Genomic DNA, 20681 nt, shown 5'->3' with positions numbered 1-20681 from the left:
AATCGTATGTCAGCAGGTCAGAACACGGTAGAGGATTTTTTCGACCCTGACAGCAGATAGTCACGAACTTCAGCAGTTCGTTGGAGGGAGGGGTCCATGCCATTTGTCCATCATTTGGGATGATTGTATTGTAGGATGTAAAGTCCACAAAGAGTAGGTGTAAATAGGAATCCTTATACATCAGAATAAGACACTTTTATTGCCAGTGTTGTAAACACAACATAGGGATGGATCAAGTAAACTAAAGTATGTTTGAAAATATTAAAGTCATTTTTGCCATCCATCCAGTGCCTCGGCTATTACAAAGACAGTGTGGCATCATAGACAGTAGATTACATCAACCAAACCCCTGTAGGAGCCTGGGTCTCAGGCAGGCGATTACCTACACAAGTTAAAATAACTTAACTTTGTGCCAGTTCAACGAGATAAATGAATCTTACCCCCCCTTCCCCATTTATGTCACGTTATTGTAATGTCTCTTTTTTCATTTAAATGTTTTGAATTTCATTAATCTCACTCTATAATGTCCACAAACAAAATCCATGTATTGTGTTTACAACACTGTCAAAGGTTTTATGATTTTAAAGACATTGGATCTTGTCTTGTGGACCAGTGGTTCCTAACCTTTTCCAACTCAAGGCCCACTTTTAAGTCTCAAAAACCTTTGCGGCCCACCTCCGACCCCGTAAATACAAAGGCATTATAATGCGTTCTCAGAGCACTGAACATAAAGCACTGAAATCAATAAAGGAGAAACATATTGGAACCTCCTCAGTCCCTAACACAGCATCTGTAACATGTTGCTTTCATTTCCTTGTCACAAACATCTTAAGACGTTTTTATTTGTTCAGGCTTTTCCTTGATTTTCTGGAACTCCTGTTGTGTTATCAGTTTTTATCTTGATCTTTTAAGTATATACTTTATTGAATATTGTTTTGATTGTTTAAGCGCTTTGTGACCCTGGTCTAGAAAAACACTATACAAATAAAAATTACTTACTTACTTACATGTATAATACTAGAAGGAAAAACAATTTAATGAAAATAATATTTAAAAATGTTTAATATCCTTCTAAACTCAACGTGTTTTAACATTTAAAACATGTGTATTTTTGTTTTTATATAATTACATCCATCCTCCCACAAAAAAATTATACCATTTTGGAAACGATTTTGCTGCCCACTTGCAATACCTCCGCGGCACAGCAGGGGGCGCGGCCCAAAGGTGGAGAATGACTGTTATGGACCACTAGATAGCGGCAGAGAATCGCAAGCTGCGTTACACGCACACACTTTAACTATGTTCTTGTGACTTGTATCAAATATTGTTTTTAAACTTTCCATGATGCCTGTGGGAATATTAGTGAGAGTTTTGGCCGTTTAAAGAACTCCCTTCAGTTCCGGGCAGGCTTTCACCAGTCCCTGAGCGGAGAGAAGAGTCTTTCTTCTGGAACGAGAGCAGCAACAAAAACATCTCACCGAGGAGTCACATGGACGCGACCGTGGCGAGGATTCTACTTGACAAACCCTGACATATGTGCCCATGAAGTGGGAGGACGCTTGCAATTAGCAATGCTGAAATCTGAGAGACAGAAACCGAGGCGGGTGAAGGCACATGGGAGAGGACTGGCCGTGTAGTCCGGGTTCAAACACGAGAAGCAGCAAAAATCCACGGTTCCCTCAAAATGTCCTGCCAAGTGGAATGATCTCGAGCACCGTTTCTGATGCGGACTAGAAGGCTCTGCTGACCAAGAACATCTGAGCCAAACTCTCCATGGAGACACGCTGGTGATCGTAGGCGCTAACCTTCATTAAATAACATTTTAATGACTTTCAGGAAGACTCTCCAGAGCTGAGACCAACATGTTCCGCTGGACTTTGACAGCTTTCAGTCTGTCGTGGACTTTGTTCTTCTGGAACTTCAACTGCAGTTCAGCTCAAGACAGAATGTAAGTACATCTGCTGGATGTTCCCCCAGAAGTCTGATGCATTTATGCCCCAATATTGCGAGCATCTGTGCAGCTGTACACCGATGGTGATCCAGAGAGTTTGAAGGTTGTTTTCAAAAATCACGTGGAGCTAGTAATCCTCTCATGGCTGAAAGTTCTATTTGTGTCCCAACACAATTTCTATTGCATGAAGAATGTTTGTACTAATGACTACAGTTTAAATTAATTTAAAACATTTTTCAAAATCTCCTTTATTTGAACCAAACAATACCAAAGTGACAAAAACCTGTTCAATGATTGTTGTAGCTAATCCTCCTGTGTTTTTTAAGTTAGTGATTCAAAAGCTAACCATTTATTTTTATTAATTTAACATCATATCTAAGATATATATTCAAATTTTGTTGAACGGGTGATTTGTATAAATTATTGTTTGATAAAAATGGTAAATCGCATTACTTAATATATTTGAAGCGGATTCTTTTCCTGAGCTCTTGACCATGTTTAAAAATGTACCTAAAAGGTAAAAAAAACCTCAAATTTAAGTTTTGTTTATTATGTAATATAGATTTGATATGATTGTAAGTATAAATCGTGCATTTTTGCGCTTTTACGAGACAACTTCCCCATGTTAGGAAAATCCCAGATCAAATGATCATAAAATAACCTTTATACTGATATTATATGTTTGAAAAAAAAAAGGAAAGTTAATTTGCCCTTTCTTCAGCTTTCCTTCCATCCTATAACACCTGACTATTCCAATGTGGCATCATACAGTTGATTACATCATTCAAACCCCTGTAGGAGCCCTGGTCTCAGGCAGGCAATTTAAAACAACTTACTTTTGCCAGTTGAATGAGATACCTTGACCTTACCACCCTGTAACACATCATACTTAGATGGACTTCAATGAAAGCTAAGCAGCTTTTTAGTATGTTTAGATAAAAAGTATTTGTTCCCAGATATCCATGTAAATGTAAGAAAGTACTGTGTCTAGGGATAGAATGATTCAAGCATGTCTACGCAAATAATCTTGAGATGAATTCTTGATATGTGGTGCTGGATCCTTTAGAAAGGGGTTTGATATCGGTTCTTGGGAAGTAGCTGAATCCTTCTGAACCGCATCTACAATAACATTTTGGTGAGTACTTCGGAGCCATGTGACATGGTCTGCAGCTGTTTAAGGATCAAACAAACAGTTAATTCATATTATCGCTCTGGAACCTTGTTTTAATGCGGATTTTCTCAAGATTTGCTCTCTCAGGAACTGCACTGATAATGCCAACCACCTGATTTTTCTACAAGGCAGGTATTTAGCAATGTCCTGAAGAGGTTTAATTCTAATTTTGTCTCCATTGAAATGGTATGTCAACACTGAGAGACAATTAAATGAGGAACATAAAATACAAATTTCAAATGTTTCTGTTAAATAATTAGTGCAAACTCATTCATAGCCAGTGAGCTGACAGGAGAGGTCGTGTGTCCTTTTAAGGGCACAGAAACGGAGATCAACCCCTAAACACTCTTTTACTAAACTTTAACCATGTGGAAGAATAATATTGTCCAGTTGGATTTAAGTGAAAACACAGGAAATGTCTGGTTTTAAGCTGGAATCAAACCTCTGTACCGTCTTGTGGAGTAGGTTCTCCAACTTATACTTTAATTCTAAGTTGATGGAGGTTCATGATTGTAAGAAGCGTCTAAGACAAACCTCCCAGCACAACAAAAATAGGCACAATCCAACAGGAAAGAATGTAAACAAACCTAGGATGGAATTGCACTAATTTTCTCTAAGTCTAGAATTTAATGAGCAGTGATAAACCGTAAAGGCGTTTGGTCAGACCACCCAAAGAACTCAAGCAACATGCCCACTAGCTTTTATACATTTATATTTATCTTGTTCCTAAACATGTTCATGTGTCTTTGTATTTCAAGCAGGATACACAGAATGTTTATTTTTTGTATTTTTACTATTCCCTCTTCATTTGTCTTCTCTTCAAGGGGATATTTGGTTACTGCTCCTTCGGTGTTTCGGGCTGGAATAGAAGAGAGTGTGAGTGTTACCATCTTCAAGGCGAAGGCGGAGACGCGTGTCCAAGTCCAGCTGTCAGTGAAGGGACAGACGGTTGCCCACACCCATGGCTCAGTTTTAGGTGAGAATTGAGTTATTGTCTTCTTTAACTGAAAGAAAATGCACCACAAGCTTAGTGATTTCACTCCAGAATCGACACGGAACAAACACATTTTAACATTTAAAAGTGTTGGCATTTGTATACCAAATTATGATAACTCAATATTGCATCAAAAAACTGAATGTATTTGATCTACATTAATTGAGCAAAAACAATTTTGAAAGTATCAACAGCATGTGATTAAGCTGCCTAAGAATCACTTCGATACCACTGATATGACAATATGATTTCAAACATGGTCTTAAGTTTAATAGTTTTCAATTTGTGTTTCAGACAAAGGAACAATCAAATTGAAGGTGAGTTTTATTGTTTTCGATAATTAAAAATTAAAGTTTTTTTTCTCCAGATTATTTCTTATCATCCCACTGTGCTGATGTTCACCATCTTAAACATCAGACTCAGACAACTCACAGTTTACATTGTCCTTCCATTAACACTACATCCTCTTTTTTATTTTTATTTTATTAACCTTTTTACAGGTAAAATTCTCATTTTCAAGAGAGATGTGTTCGCAAAAACAGAAAGTTACACAACACAAAACGCATACAGGAGACGCAACACAAAATACAAACGGGAGACAACACTTTGATGTTTGTGTTCTGAGTACCAAGTGCATTTGCAGACCCTGAGAGATATACTATCGAGTCCATGGTCTTTTGAAAAGGAATATTTACTCTTTTACTGTTTATTTTTTAATGTGCCAACATTTTCCAAGTACATTCCTTATCCTTGATCACACTGCACATGCATGTTGCTTTCCAGTTTTGTATGAAAGTGTGCGGTGTTGTTTAGTAGAGACAGCTGCACAGTAGTGATCTGCTCATCTGTTTGTGCACATTCCTAAGGAAACATGCAAAACTACACTAACTTCATTTGTAATGCAACATCTGTCTCTGTTCATTCATTGGGAATAAGGTAAGGCCTCAATGTAATGTGTACCAGCTGTTGACGTGCATGTATGGTCCGCCGCCCCCAACGGCTGGAATAGATCAATCTGCTGTGAGCATGATTCTTCCCCCCTTTGCCTTTGAAGATTACGCAGTGCCCTCCACCCTCACTGTGAAAAGTACACTCATGATGGTGTTCGAAAATGTTTTGCAGAGGTTTTTAAATACTTGTTTGTGTACACTTTCTAGGTCCCCTCTGGGCTAAGAGGTCAGGCAAACCTGAAGGTGTGGGGAAACCGTCACATCACAGAGGGAGGCTATATATTCCACAATTACACCACAGTCACAGTGGAGAGCAGAGGCACAGCCGTCTTCATCCAGACTGACAAGCCCGTCTACAAACCCAAACATAAAGGTTTCCTCATTTTCCCCTGCTAGTTAATCACATTATCAATGTTGGGAATTGGCTCGATGTAAGAGTGTTCAATGACTCAGCGAGTGTGTAATACGCTCACGCTCTGAACATTTGTTATTTCTGGTAATAATCTTAATAAATCCATCTGCAAGCTATTGAGCATGAAAGAGGGAATATGCATTTAGAATTTCACCTTATTGACTTTTTTAAAATGACACTTACAAAAATGACATACATCCATTGGAATTCCATCTCGCACTACAGAAAAACAAATAAACACAGGCAAAGCTGAACGATGCATGTGTCATTTTTACAAATGTTCTTGCCGTGGTGTAGGAGAACAAGGTAGAAGGTGTCTTAGAAATCAGTTCTCACTTTAAGGCTTACAGCCATAAAGGCTTTAAAAAACGAAGTGCCACCATTTCTATTTAAATTTAGAAGAAGGCATTTTTCAAAAAATATTAGTGTGCTTAAATTGTTATTCACTGTCATGAGATCTGAAGTAGAGAAATGCAGCAATTTGCAGATTGTAATGGCAAAAGTTATATTGTTTTTTCTTTTTCCCTCAGTGCTGATCAACGTGTATTCTGTCACCCCTGACCTGAGGCCATCTAATGAGAAGGTTATATGCATTTTCATTAGTTGAATAATGAAGTCTTGTAAGTTCCATTTATAAAGGAGGAGTTGAACTGTATACCCTTTAATACAAACATTTTTGGTGATATTTGTGTTACCAGAACAAAAATATAACTTTCTAATATTTGTTCCAGCTGATCTGCTTGTTTTATCTTCCACAGGTTGATGCATATGTGTTGGTAAGTACAGACTGTCAGTTCCAACTAGGGAAAGGAGAGACAGGAGGAGGGTTGGAGGGGTGACAGACATTTAAATTTCCCACTTGGATGAAGATTTTAGAATCTTACCAAAGCTCATGCCTGACCTTTAACGCAGCTCGTCAGCAGTGGAGAAAATATGTGTAGGCATCAAAGCCTCACTGAACATCATATACAAATATATCATAGATTATTTCATAGAAATGTGACATTTCAACTGCTTCATCAAATGGTAGATTCCTTCTTCTTTGTTCATCTGTTAAATTTTTCTTCAAGGATCCAAGAGGATCTCGAATCGTCCAGTGGAAAAGTCTCGAGTCGATCTGCTGTGGTGAGAGTTTCTAGCTGATTATTGAACATTTGTTGAAGTTTTATATGTTCTTGTCACATGTTCTCTCTTTTGATTTACTAATGACACATCTGCTTGTGGAAACTGGTTGTAATTTCCTTTAATTATGCACTTGTATTTCTCACATCAGATGTGCTCTCCATGTGTTGACCAGACTTGTCTCATTCTCAGGGATAATCAACATGAGTTTTCCTTTGTCTGACCAGCCTGTGTTTGGCGAATGGTTGGTCTTCGTTGAGGTGCAAGGTTACACCTACAACAAGTCGTTTGAAGTACAGAAGTATGGTGAGCATGAATCATTAAAAAACATTTACCTTTTCTAAGCTTATATTAGCTTTCTTGTATCAAAGATCAAATACACCACCCACATATCCAAAACTTTGTGAAAACTAGAAGGGGTCAGGTAGAATGTATTTAACTTTATTGCTTTAAATAATGGCAGAGACAAAACTTTATTGGGTATAGGTTTAGTTGTCGCACTTTTTGTTTTGACAACTTAACAAATGTTTAATGTCGTTAAAAATACAATCATGCTGTTGGGTTTGTTGTAGACACATGTAAATAAATATATTTCTTCCTGCAGTCATGCCCAAGTTTGAGTTGGCCATTGATCTTCCAAACTATGTACGTGACCTGAACATATGCGAGCAGGCCACTGTCAGAGCCAGGTAGTTCAATTTTCTACACTACAAACAAGATTTGTTTCCCTTTCACTAGAAAAATAAATTGAAAACTGTTTATTGACATAATTACTGACAATACCAAGGCAATTTTTCTTTTGTGAATGACAGTTATACTTTTGGAAAGCCAGTGACGGGCAAGCTGACAGTGAATATGACAGTGAATGGAGTAGGATACTACCGCCATGAAATGGGTCATCCTGTGATCAAGGCTATGGAGGTGAGTTAATATTTAAACACCTGTGTCAATGAGTGCATTTGTAGAGGTAGACTGTACTGAGACAGTATAAACTGTGTTGTCTGTCTGCAAATTATATTGCCAGCACATAAATGCCTACCATTATGTCTCATGCATTAAACAAAACCATGATTATGACTGCTTCAGCCATGTCTAAGTATCGTTTAGCTAATCTGTTGTTTTGCAGATCAAAGGTTCTGCCAACTTTAGCCTCTGTGTCAAAGAAATGATGCCCCTGGATGTGGCGGATCATTTCAGAGGAACAGTGAATATTTGGGCTTCTGTTACCAGCAGTGATGGACACAGGCAAACCACATTCGATGATTCCACGCCTGTTCATAAACAGCTCATCGACATCAAATACTCTAAAGACACACGCAAGCAGTTTAAACCTGGTCTTCCCTATAAAGGAAAGGTATTTAATAGTGGTTAATGAATTCCGAAACCTAGCCAAAACCAATATGTATCAAATATAAGCATGTATTCTCCTCTTGTATACAGATTGAGGTGACTTATCCAGATGGAAGTGCTGCTGACGGGGTCAGAGTTAGGATAAAGGCAGAGTTGACTCCGAAAGACAATGTCTACATCAGCGAGCTCATTTCTAAAGATGGTCAAGCCATGTTTGAAATTCCACCCATCCCCACAGCTGCCCAGTATGTCTGGTTAGAGGTCAGTGGCTATGGTTTTCATTGTTGAATTCAGGGTGGAGCACAAAATTGTGTTTGGATTCTGTTCTGAAGGCTAACTCCTGCGCCCTGTCTGTCTATAAACTCTCTTTTGATTAAAATATCATCAAAATAAAATTGCTTTATCGTTAGAGATGCATCAAATACATGTAAAAGTTATTAACTAGGCTTCAATTAATTAACCATAATCTCAGTAAGTTTCTGTCTCTGTGTGTCTGTCCGTCTGGACAGTTAAAAATAACATCAAACACAAATTCATATAAAAATAAGGCGCAAACTTCTTCTGGATAAAAAAAGGAATAAAAAACTGTCCAGAGTCTTTTGGAACATAACCTATTTCCTCTTATAGGGCAGAATCTTGTGTAGAGATTGTCTCATATGTCCACGTTTCTTGGCCAGCTCCTTGTTAAATACACAGTAAAGTTTTTTTTATCATATGAATAACGCAAACAAAGTATTATAAACAGTAGTTTTTTAGATGCAGAATGATGCATGAAAAGTAAAGATGGATAATTAAAATCATTTATTTGCTCTGTCCAGACAAAAGTAACCTCCATCGAAGACAAGATAGTTGGAGACCAGTACCTGCCAAGCTACCTGTCTATCAGTAGTTGGTATTCTCCGAGCAGGTGTCACATCCAGATCCAAAATCCCAGCACACCATTCGCAGTAAGGATTTACTTCACCCAAGTTGAACTGACACGGTTTAAATCTAACGATCTGTCATCCGTGTGTGTGCAGGTTGGCCAAGAGGCAGAAGTCGCTCTTAAGTCCACCTGCCCTTGCAACTTCACCTTGCATTATGAGGTGGCTTCCAGGGGAAACATCATCCTCTCAGGGCAGCAGCCAGCCAACGACACAGCCCAGCGACGAGAAAAAAGAGCCACCGTTACCTTTGACAAGAACATCCACACAACGAATCATGCACCCAGTGGTCAGTATTCACTTTTGTATCCACGCTTGAAACTCCCAGTATCATCCACATATTGATTTCCACATGTTATTCACATGCATCGCTGTGTGTCTTGTAGGCTCCTCCGGCCAAGAGGAGATGGAAACCTGCGTGTCTCACATACGATTCCCCGTCAGTCACAAAATGGCTCCACTGACTCACCTGCTTGTCTATTACGTCAGGGAAAACGGCGAGGGTGTCACAGACAGTATACAGATCCCCATCCAGCCAAAGTTTGAGAACCAGGTTTGTGTTGTCTTTAAACTTCAGTCTGACGTTTTTGTCTTCGGCTGTTTCCATAAACGTACACGTGTCCTCCCCCACATAGTGTGAACAGTGTCCACATAGACATGTTCTATCCCATTATTGCATCATTTAAGCTACTACTCTTCAATAAGAAAGATTGGTGATATGTCTGTCTTCGTTGGCCAACATCAACTCCCGTAGGTCTTTAGAGCCTCCTGGTATGCCATTACAACATGCCTATGTGTGTCAGAGTAGGGGGTTGTGAAGGCATGATGAGACTGAGGCCACTCTGCCGACCGATAAATGGAGTCATGACCGCAGCATGCAGAAGAGGATGACAGGTTACGCTGTGTGAAAGGAGGGCAGTGGATATGATTAACAGGGCTAATTGGTGACAGTGTTGATGAGTAACTGAAACTGAAACCAAATACTTGTGCTTGACTTTCTCCATCCTTCTCTGTAAACCCCAGTCTCTCTTTCTCTGGTGTTTACACTATAGTTAAGCAGTGAAGTGCGACCCTTGTTCTCTTTAACTTGTTAGCTTATATAGAAAGATTTAAAGTAGATATTTACACTTGTTGATAAATGTTAACATTATTCATTTGGTAACAGTTATTGGCCTCTTGTTTATTTAATAGAATATAAACCTTTTGTTTAATAAAAAGGTGATTTTTATGCTGTCTTAATGTTACATTTTTCTGTAACATTACTCATCTATTTTTGACATTGTTCAATCAAACATACAGTAGAGAGCTTTTAAATATATTAAAGCATTTTTATAAATATTATATTAGGACTTTTGAAATTGAGTCTTTTTTTCTCCTTTCTACATGTTACAGGTCACTATTTCTCAGTCGACAAATGAGTCAATGCCTGGTGACCCTCTGAGGCTGCGCATAAAGGCTGATCCAGGCTCTTGTGTTTGTATTGCTGCCATAGATAAAAGCCTTTATCTGTTGAAGCCTGACTTCCAGCTCAGCCCTCGCAAGGTTTGTCTTCCACATTTCAGAAAACATTGAAGTTATGTGATAAATTGTAAATATCTATCTATCTATATAGATAAAATGGAGGCTCTAATACGTATCATGTCATCTACAATGTTGGTGTATGTAGTGAACAGGAGGATTGAGCTTTAGCCTTTTAACCTATATATATATATATATATATATATATATATACACACACAGCCATTATGATATGATTTAACATTTGTTAAGCTCCTCGATAAACAACTTTAAATGTTTCTTTCTTATTCAAACATTTGTTTCTTTTTGTAAGGTCTTTAAAGAGCTGGCAGATTTCGATATGTCCGATTCTTTTGGTGTTCCCAAAGATGACGGACATTTCTGGTGGCCAGGACTGTTGTCAAAGAGACGTAAGAGGTCGTCTGTGTTTCCATTGCACTGGGACATCACCAAAGATGCTCGCTTTGCCTTCACAGTGAGAACATGAAATGATAATGACAGCAGAAGAATTTACAAATAATAATCTTTGTGGATTTTCTAATGTATGCTTCATACAGGAAACTGGGCTGGTAGTGATGACAGACTTGGTGAGTTTAAACCACAGGCAGAGTGGAGGGCTGTACACGGATGAAGCCGTTCCTGCCTTTCAGCCACATTCCTCTACTTTAGTGGCCGCTATGCACTCACAGTCGAGCGTCAGGTACACTATTTGATCATGACCTCCAACACTAACTCTTCAATGTAAGAAGGTTCCTTTATGCTGGAACAATTATAATCATAGAGCTTTTGAGTATATCCTGAAATATTTACTTCTGTTCCTTAATTCAGAATAATCATTGCTCAGATAGTGTTAACCTTTTCTTATGTTCAGGACAGACCCATGACGATGGATGAAATATACAAAATTCTTTAGACTTCAATTTATTTGATGTTTTTTGCTGCATGAATAAACATCACTTAAATGTGTTTCTCAGAGCAGAGAGGCGGCGGCGAACATTTTTCCCTGAAACGTGGGTGTGGCACTGCCTTAATGTCAGGTATGTCAGTGTTCATTCATGTGGTAGACTTGAAAACGCACACTTCTGAAACATAGGCCGCAGAACAAATGGGAATACCAGAAAAAAAGTTGGAAGGTGGATGAAAGAAGAAAGGTACAATACAAGGGGTTTATTGATGGTGTCAATAAACTTGTACACATGGAGGCATCTTCAACTCTGGGTGTGAATACGTTACATTTAAACTGGAACGGATTGTCACTTTTATTTATTTCAAGCCAATATGAATAAATTTACCATGATTTCCATATGCAGAGCTTCTCTCTTTCAACAATTATTTAAACCTAATTTCAATAACTAAGGCTTGTTTTTCCCTAAATCTCAATAAAAATGTAGTTGAAAAAAATGTGACTGATTTAATTCCAACAATGATCTCAGCACATTAATTTAAAGAAACGGTGACATCGCTCTGTTGGTTAGTCAGGCCGCTGCTCATGTTGATGCCTTTGTTGTGGCCATGACATTCAAACGCAGTGTTTCACTGAGCAGTGCTGATACTGGAGAAGCTGAGCTGCGCCTGGAGGTACCAGACTCTATCACTACATGGGTAACTGAAGCTGTTGGCATGTCTGAGTCCAGAGGGATGGGACTGGCATATCCTGTCGAGCTTCGTACCTTCAAGTCCTTCTTCGTTGACTTCACATTGCCCTACAGCTTGATCAGAGGAGAGCAAACCAAAGTCCCACTTACTGTCTACAATTATCTGCCGACATGTGCTGAGGTAAGTTACTGTGTTAAAATAATAATTTGGAGGTTTATCTTGAGAATAACATGGCTGACTAAACCTTTGGAATAACTTCCCCATCTTGGCACATCCATTGTCATCTGCACTCCCCACACATCAACAATACATTTGTGCACATACATGAATATTGTCATAATAATATCTATATATGTTCTATACTCTTTGGTTGGGATGAATATCCTTTCTCAAGATCGAGAAACAACATTTAAACTTCATTTTACCACACACATTGCTCTTTGTCACACAGCAGCTTCCCACTGCCTTGACCCTGGATTCATGACTTTAAAGTCTGTCCAGTTTGCAGCAACTTCTTAGGAAAACTGTCTACCACAACTTCCCTTGAGCTGGAGCACTCCCACACTTCAGTTTCCGTCTTGTTCACCGCATGGCGTGGCTGTAAGTTGTAATTGGCATCCTTCTCTTGCCTGGACCATTGTGGAGATTCCTTCTATGTCTTACTTCTTTAACTAAATCTCTCTTTCCGCAAGGCACTTTATCTTTTCTCTTTATCTTTTTTAATATCAAAAAGTACAACTTTAAGATAATGTTAAATAGCATCAATGACACCAATCAGATGCTGTAGGATTATAAGAAAGAAAAAATCTTGGCTCAAAAGCTTTCATTATTGTCACTTGTTCAGCCCTTTCTTTCCACCTTCTGGCATGAATGGATCCTTGTTGCTTTCTGTGATGATAGTATGATGTTGTTGTGTGCGGCGTACGCTTAATGTTGCATTCATGTAGAACCTAGCTTGCCCTCCTTTGATTTCCAGTCTATGACCATGTGATCTTTGTCAGTTGTTCACGTGTGGATGAAGAGAAGTCGGCTGATCTTGTTGCACTTATTAAGGCAATATTTATATATTTTCAATTGAACAATTATTGGATCTTAATCTTCCATCCAGCCTAAGAAGTCTGATCCAGTCGGCGTGAAACATTTAAACAGTAATTTTAAAAAAATCGACTTCTAGAGATTTAAGACAAACATGCAACACTTAAGAATGGGAGGTTTGGTCCTGACATGTTAATTTATTTCGCAGGTACATGTTAAAGTCTCTGTTCCAAAAGGTATTAAGTTTGTTGGCCATCCAGGGAAGTACCACGTGACCAGGAAGAAGTGTGTCCCTGCTGGAGAGGCAACGTCAACGTCCATTGTTTTATCATTTACTGAACTGGGGTCTACAAACATCACAGGTGCAGTCAATGTTTTATATTTAAATCTACTTGTTGCATTAGTTTGACTCTCGGAATGACTTCATGCTTTCTCTAGAATGATACCTGAGATAAGGTCTTCCTCTCAGAGATGGCCGTGTGTGATCCTGTCACACACCTTAAGTTACAAACGGTCTATTCTAGAGTGCATAGGAGAAGACAGTGGGGGAACAATCAGAGCTTTGGTCTGACACTCAGAGGCATGTTGATGAGTTTGCAGGTCACTGGCGGTCAATGGGCCCCCCATGGCCCCATCCCTACTCCCCAGGCCCCCTTGTACTTCCCTTTCAGTACACACGCACAAAGAGACGTCATTGGCATCATGCCATGTTTTCAAAGCTCTCCACCATAGCAAAGGATTTACAGACTGCCATCTTCCTGGCACGTTCTTGCAGTTGTTTAATGTTGTGATCTACTTGACATTATTGTTGTTGTTAAATAATATACCAGGGATTTTAAGATATAAATGACCAGAGGTGCATATTTTTCATTCCATAACATGTTCATTAATCTGTTTGGGGTTGCGAAACACTAATCGCTAGAGCATTATGAATATGTAATCAACACTGATGCACTGAAGATAACAACGTTGATAAAAAGCAATGTTTTGAATCGAACAAAACTTTTAAATCTATATCCTGCCCCGACAGCTCGTGCGATTGCCTACAGTGAACCAAACTGTTGTTCAGATGGACTTCAGACTGGGAAACTTGTGAATGAGGTTGAAGAGAAACGAACCCCTGTCGGTCTTGATCATGTTCGTAGGACCGTCCTTGTGGGGGTAAGTGGTATGAAGTAGGAAAGCCTTGTGTTCACAGTTCATCAACTTAATCTTTTGTAGGCAGAGGGCCTGCTCCGCGAGTATACGTACAGCGTCTTCTTCTGCCCAAACGGTCTGTAATGATCTGCCCCCAACCCCTCCGAAACATTTCTTGAATAATCACTTTTCATTCCCATTCCTTCACTAGAGAGAATCCATATCTCAACCCCCAACAAATATGAATATCAGTACGTGAAGAAGCCAGCCAAGATGAACTTGTTCCAGGTGGCAGTAAAGAGCCACAACGACGCACATTTTGCTCTCTCTGCCAGTCCTCACGACAGCGTGGATATGATTGAGATTGTTCTAGGCGGGCGCCAGAATACTCGCTCCTGGATTTCTAAAGGTAAAATGGGTGATCCACTGGTCAGTGTCCCCACACCTGGCATCTTGTCTTGGGATGAGTTTCGCAGCTTCTGGATCAGTTGGAAAGGTGGATTGATTATGGTGAGTCCTCACTAAATATTTTGACAATTAAAATACAATGTAAACAAGTAACTGAGAGGTAAACCCAGAGCCAAACAAAGTCTATGTAATTGTATGATGCCAAGTTTTTTGCACCGTGCGCCATTTTAATTTTGATATTATTTGAACGGACTGACCTTCCGTTAAAAACAGTAAATCATACAGTTTTTGTTTTCACTATAGATGAAACGATTATAAACAATCAATCCAGTATCCTTACATAACAGCGTATGATTTCAGGTGAAAATAAATAGCCTGTATTAGCTTAACTGGTGATTGCGATGATGTCCACCTAAACCACCCTTGAGTGTTTTGAACAGGATGTGATTTAAACTCTTAAGTAGGTCAACCAGATGATAAACTTCAAAAACGGGCAACCTGTGACCGCTTTTCTTATCCATATTCACCTACACTTGAAGACTGTTCAGTGTCTCCTTCTCTGTCTTAAGTTGGGACATGGATTATATCCAAAAAATGAATCTATTATCCTTCAGTGGGCTGGACCAACACCATCCCAGGTTTGACCCATTCAGGATTGATTTTGTGTTAGTTAAGGTTATTCAAGCTGAATAAAATTGTATTTGAATGTCTTGTAGCAGGTCAAACATATTGGCTTCTCTACTGGCTGGGGCTCAGTTGGTGAGTTCAAAATCTGGAGGAAGGAAGACTCGGATGAGAATCATAACGAGGCATTTACATTGGGGGTTCCACACAATGTCGTACCTGGTTCTGAGAGGGCAACAACCTTTATGATTGGTAAATATTTCTTCTTGTCCTTGTAGAACCAAACTTCATCCATTTATACACGTTAATAATGGTTTTAATGATAATTTAAAAAAAAAAGTTATATATTGTAAAACAAAAGAAAAAACGTTGTAATCTTTGTGCAATTATCAGGAGATGTGATGGGGCCAACTCTGAACAATCTGGACAAGCTTTTAAGGCTGCCTTTTGGATGTGGTGAGCAGAACATGATCCACTTTGCACCAAATGTTTTCGTCCTCAAGTACCTTCAAAAGACCAGGCAGCTAAGCTTAGAGGTGGAGAATGAGGCAACGGATTACCTTGTGCAAGGTAAGGCAACTCATACCAGTTAACAAAGATAATAATGACTTTTGTAAGGGTTTGATAACGTGTGAAAGATGTGCTACATTTACAGTTGAAATTGTTGGCTTTTCACTTTTTAAAGGGCAACTAATGTGTTGATTTTAGTTTCTCTTAAATATATCTTGGACCTCTATTTAACTCATCAGTGTGTTTCGGTTTGCAAAAATCCCTCTGTTTATTTAAATATTTACATTAGAAAATGTGCTCAAGCCCCGCCCACTGAAAACACTTTGTTTTTCTTGAGATTCAGTTTTGTTTATCATAACCACACTGACTCTGGCTTCAACATTTTAAACATGTGAGTAAGTCAGGAGAGTTCATTTTGACATAGCCCTTTAAAAAAAAACATTCAAAGTAATGATCATTAAATTATCATCTTCTCGTCCTGAATGAGATAGTACTTTCTTTAATTTATAGTCTCCTTGTTAATCTTATATCATAAACCTCTTCTCTTTAATGGGTCTAATAGACAATAATGGAGTTTTTCTTTTTTGTGTCCAAAACTGTTCTTAAATCTGTTTATATCTGTAGCAGCAAACTCCCATCACTCTACCAAAGCAAACTGTTTTCAAGCTATCCAAAATTCTAGCAATGTTACCAGTTATTGAAATCGTTGCTTAATCTTTAACAACAGTTTTTTTTTAACACGTGAAGGCATTTGAGGTTTCTCAGCATAAAAGTGCAGGGTCCTATTTTATCATTCTTTTGAGGGAGACTGTTGAGGGTTAAACATTAGGGTACAGGTTTTCCCTCCGATAGAATGTGTTTATGGAATTTAACTGAAAATCTGGCTTTGATCGATGGCATATAACATGACAGTGAGTTTTTTTACGATAAGAATTAAGAGCACTTTTTCCTACTTTCTATGTTGACTAAAATAGTATTAAAGACATACAGTTCAGGGTAAACCTTCAGGTCTCGCTTCCATGTGGTATTAGGATCTACTGTAGACGTGTTGCTAAGAATTATTCTTATCAGCCTGACATTGGCAAGTACACTGAGATTCCCCTTGAGCTGGCAGTAAAGATCCATGCCAAAAATAATAAGCACAAAGTTAATTATGAATCATTCTTGCACCAGTTTGTGATGGGAAGAATGTTTTTGTAAAAAAGAGTAAGACTACAAAGATTGCCTCTCACATCTGACATTATTTATCCTTCTCCAGGTTACCAGAGGCAACTAACCTACAAAAGGCAGGATGGCTCCTACAGTGCTTTCGGTGAAAGGGATTCCTCTGGCAGCATGTGGTGAGTCGTTCATAGGTGTAACTTCTGAAGTTTACACAACTCATACCAATCGAGGCTTAGCTTGTCCCACATTCTTCCATCCCAACAAAAACAACATTGATGGGCCAAAGTAATGAAGGTGTTATCAGCATCTCTGTAAACACTCACTGGCAAGAACCCCCCTTTGCTGTTTATTCAATGTTTACACTCTCAGAGACTGGGCAGACAGACGCAGCAGTGTCTCCTCATATTAAGAATTAAGTCTCTAAATAGTGTGATCCAGTGCTTGTCTTTCAGTAATGTACATACAGGATATTTGGGCTGTGTTTTGTATTGTAAATGTTAAAAATAAACCCTGTGAACAGAGCAGTGACACAAATGATAAAAAAATATATGTTTTCGTCATTCCTAAGGTAGGGAAAGCTGGAGTTATTTTTGGTAAAGTGTGTCCTCTTACTGACCATATAGACACTATTTTACATTTGTCACAATCCTGATCGCCCATCACATGCATGTAATTGGCCGCAACAATTCACTGAAAGTATTGAAATATTCCATTGATGACTCTTGGGAAGAAAGCAGGATGTAATAAGTGTTGGCTTTTATTTTATTTTTTTGTGTGATGTGGGTGCAGATGTTCAATCCTTGGTTGACCCGCAAAAAACCTCATGACCCCATCATTAACAAGATGGCTCCCAAAGAACAATTTATTTCAAATTTTGTTGCTGAGTTCACAGGCTGTTATTTATTAGGATACGATTTAAAAGGCAACTAATGTGTTGACTTGAGTGTGTCTTAAATTGATCTTGAACCTCTATTGTACTCATCAGTATGTGTCTGTTGTTTATACAAAACTCACTTTTAATTAAGATATTAACATTGGAAACAACAACCTAAGCCCAGCCCACTGATCTTTTTTTCTCAAGCTTTCAAGGGACATGTATAAAGAGAGAAACGGGGTGTTCTTCGCTGCTGCAGGAGGAGCGAAGCCCATTATTACGACATAATGGGCTCCGTTCTCGTAAACTCTTGTTCTGCCAGACAGTGGAGAACTTTATAAAGTAATAATAGATGAATAAAGTTTTATCTATCTATTTCAAAATATGGTCATGATGAGGGACTAACTGCATCTCGGAGAAAAAGACTTAACGTTTGAAAACATCTGTTGAAGTCAGGAGAGCTGGGTTACCTTTTAAGTATTTTGTTTTTTTTGTGATTTAATAACGTCTCAAAAAGATCAACTTAAATAGAAAATGAAGGAAAAGCAAATGTTGTTTGACTATTCCGACTTCAGCTTAAAACAATTTTATGGAACAGATTTTGACGAGTGTGATCTAGTTGATCATTTGGATCAGAAATTCAATGGATATATTTAAAAAAAACTTTAATCTTAAATGGATGGAAATAAAAACCTTCTTCTTATAGTTAAAGGTTTGCTTTGTTTCTAGAATGCAGATGTAGCATCTACCCTCTTTTGACATACCCTGAAATCCTAATTTTTGTTCATGACAATGACACACCATTAGAAAAATGCTATTGGCTTTTACCTTTGCTCTCTGGAAAAAGAAAAATGTAAGGCACATTTCCAACCAAGAAGCAGATATTCAGCTTCTCGTCTCCCTCTGTGCTCTTTGAAATGGTGCTTTCATTCACAGCTCTTTGGAGGGAATGGAGCACAGGCTGCATGTTTATATCATCCTTTCAAAGTGCTGTTTTACTTATTCTTGCCTCATCCTATAACTCACTTTTGGTTGGGCGTGGGGGTTATGGAATATTTCACCGTCACTGAGGAGCTTTTGACCACTACTGGGAGGTCTCTTATGAACGTGTGTGTATTTCATAACTCTTTGGTGACCCACAGGGCAAACCTTGGCCTATTTCAGTTTCATACATTTTGGGTTACACTCACAGGTCTGCCCAATTCACAACACATTTAATTGTAGGATAAATGTTCCAAAAGACCCTTGAGTTACTTTTAAAAAATGAAAACATTGGACCCTTACGTTTAGAGGCTTAGTCATGCTTTGAGATATATATAAAACATGTAAAAGGAAAACAATTATATCGCTTCACAATTGTATTGATATCATTAGAGAATTTTATTTTGACTGAATGAAAAAACAAATCAAGTGTTGTGTGATAGTATTTTTTGGGACTTTGCCCGTACACGTTTGAAAGAATCTTTGACATTTCCTCTCTCTTATCTAATTTACTATCATTATCATAACCACAACCTCTTTTTCTCAAGGTTGACAGCATTTGTGCTCAAGTCCTTCGCTCAGTCTCGGGGTTTCATCTTCATTGACCCAGAGGAGCTTCGGGCTGCCAAATCCTGGCTCATTAAACACCAGCGGGAGGATGGCTCCTTCCCCGCCATGGGCCGCATACTCAACAAAGACTTGCAGGTAGAGTGGACGTGCTGTTTACAGTTCCTGCCATTACATAGCAGGAAAAATGTTCTTGTTAGTTTTAGTAATAATTTACTTCATAATGGCCCACGTGAATATTTTCTCTTTTATTACCAATTATTTCATCATTATTGGTTTTGGCAAAAGTCCGCAGATATGATGGAACCTAGAAAGTATGTATGTCTTTTTTGGATGTCAGTGTGTTTGCTCGTATTTTTGTCTATGTGTATGTCGACCTATTTGTGTCCGTTTGTGTGTGTCCAATTTCAAATAGGGATGACTGCCATGATTGAATCTTCTTTCAGCAATCACAAGGCCCCTGGGCAACACTGGGTATTACAGCTAGTTTCGGTATAAAAATTAAAATGTTTGAAAAAAAACTTGATTTCTAAAAACATGTTCATCCAGCTCCCAGTTCTTGTTTATATTGTTATCCGGCTTAATGATTAACGAACACTAAATGTGGAAAAACAAAAGCAAGTGTTTTTGTTCACAGGGAGGAATCCATGGGAAGATTTCGCTTACAGCTTATGTCGTGGCTGCTCTCTTGGAGACAGGAATAACATCAGAGGTAAGCAGTGATTAACAGTAAAGATTAATGTTGTATTCTTTTCTTCATACAGGGCTCATTTGAACAGATCAGTTGATCAAACAATTTGAGAATGTATTTGAGGACATTAATTAACAATAACAGCAGACAGGCTTTAATAGCTGTCATCTGTAAAGGTGGTTTAAAAAACGAACCAAGGCATTGCTTACCTTGACAGTTAAATGACCAGCTTGATAGGGTCCTGTCCTGTTCGTATCTAAAGCTGAAAGGTAATGCGATTATGACCAGGAGTGTACTTTTATCTCTTCATGACGGCACAATTTTGAATTCTAATTTCTCATCATGCCTCCTCATTTATAATTAGTCAGAAGTAGAACTCACTGTATTGGTGACAGACCTTAGCGCCCACTGGATAATAAGCATCACACAAACGGTTAGGGACTTCCTTAGTCATCTCGACCACTTCTTCAGTCAGGAATTCTGCACTTGAACAGCATTACCTTGCACCCCCGAGGAAGACACCTATTCTCAAATTAATTAATTTCTTCAGCCATCAGGATTTTTTTTATTTGTTCATGACTTCATATTGCTCACTGCTACTTCAGATTGCCCATGCCAACCTGTGGTGCTGACAATGTGGATGCTGAATGTGTTTTGTTCTCTAAACTGAATGACCCTGCTGGGGTAAATCAAGCTGCTTGAA

The 20681-nt window shown here is 38.5% G+C and overlaps 1 protein-coding gene across 1 annotated transcript in view; it reads left to right on the top strand.

Moving 5' to 3' along the window:
- The first annotated feature begins 1303 nt into the window (after positions 1 to 1303).
- cpamd8 (C3 and PZP like alpha-2-macroglobulin domain containing 8) overlaps positions 1304 to 20681 on the top strand; it is a 32498-nt gene continuing 13120 nt past the window's right edge. The window contains exons 1-30 of the mRNA XM_087785460.1: positions 1304 to 1948; positions 3947 to 4098; positions 4411 to 4433; positions 5274 to 5439; positions 6009 to 6061; positions 6237 to 6254; positions 6549 to 6603; positions 6793 to 6906; positions 7205 to 7289; positions 7413 to 7521; positions 7727 to 7954; positions 8041 to 8211; positions 8769 to 8897; positions 8970 to 9162; positions 9260 to 9426; positions 10266 to 10415; positions 10705 to 10866; positions 10949 to 11091; positions 11366 to 11428; positions 11936 to 12167; positions 13231 to 13384; positions 14053 to 14183; positions 14244 to 14295; positions 14371 to 14669; positions 15137 to 15205; positions 15284 to 15443; positions 15585 to 15761; positions 16960 to 17041; positions 19269 to 19425; positions 19925 to 19999. Coding sequence (XP_087641586.1) covers positions 1863 to 1948; positions 3947 to 4098; positions 4411 to 4433; positions 5274 to 5439; positions 6009 to 6061; positions 6237 to 6254; positions 6549 to 6603; positions 6793 to 6906; positions 7205 to 7289; positions 7413 to 7521; positions 7727 to 7954; positions 8041 to 8211; positions 8769 to 8897; positions 8970 to 9162; positions 9260 to 9426; positions 10266 to 10415; positions 10705 to 10866; positions 10949 to 11091; positions 11366 to 11428; positions 11936 to 12167; positions 13231 to 13384; positions 14053 to 14183; positions 14244 to 14295; positions 14371 to 14669; positions 15137 to 15205; positions 15284 to 15443; positions 15585 to 15761; positions 16960 to 17041; positions 19269 to 19425; positions 19925 to 19999 — 3855 coding nt within the window. The 5' untranslated portion in view covers positions 1304 to 1862. The remainder of the gene's footprint in view (positions 1949 to 3946; positions 4099 to 4410; positions 4434 to 5273; positions 5440 to 6008; positions 6062 to 6236; positions 6255 to 6548; positions 6604 to 6792; positions 6907 to 7204; positions 7290 to 7412; positions 7522 to 7726; positions 7955 to 8040; positions 8212 to 8768; positions 8898 to 8969; positions 9163 to 9259; positions 9427 to 10265; positions 10416 to 10704; positions 10867 to 10948; positions 11092 to 11365; positions 11429 to 11935; positions 12168 to 13230; positions 13385 to 14052; positions 14184 to 14243; positions 14296 to 14370; positions 14670 to 15136; positions 15206 to 15283; positions 15444 to 15584; positions 15762 to 16959; positions 17042 to 19268; positions 19426 to 19924; positions 20000 to 20681) is intronic.

The sequence above is a fragment of the Callionymus lyra genome, chromosome 2 (genome assembly GCF_982586985.1).
Source record: "Callionymus lyra chromosome 2, fCalLyr1.hap1.1, whole genome shotgun sequence".
Taxonomy (NCBI): domain Eukaryota; kingdom Metazoa; phylum Chordata; class Actinopteri; order Syngnathiformes; family Callionymidae; genus Callionymus; species Callionymus lyra.
This window is presented reverse-complemented; position numbering and strand designations above follow the sequence as displayed.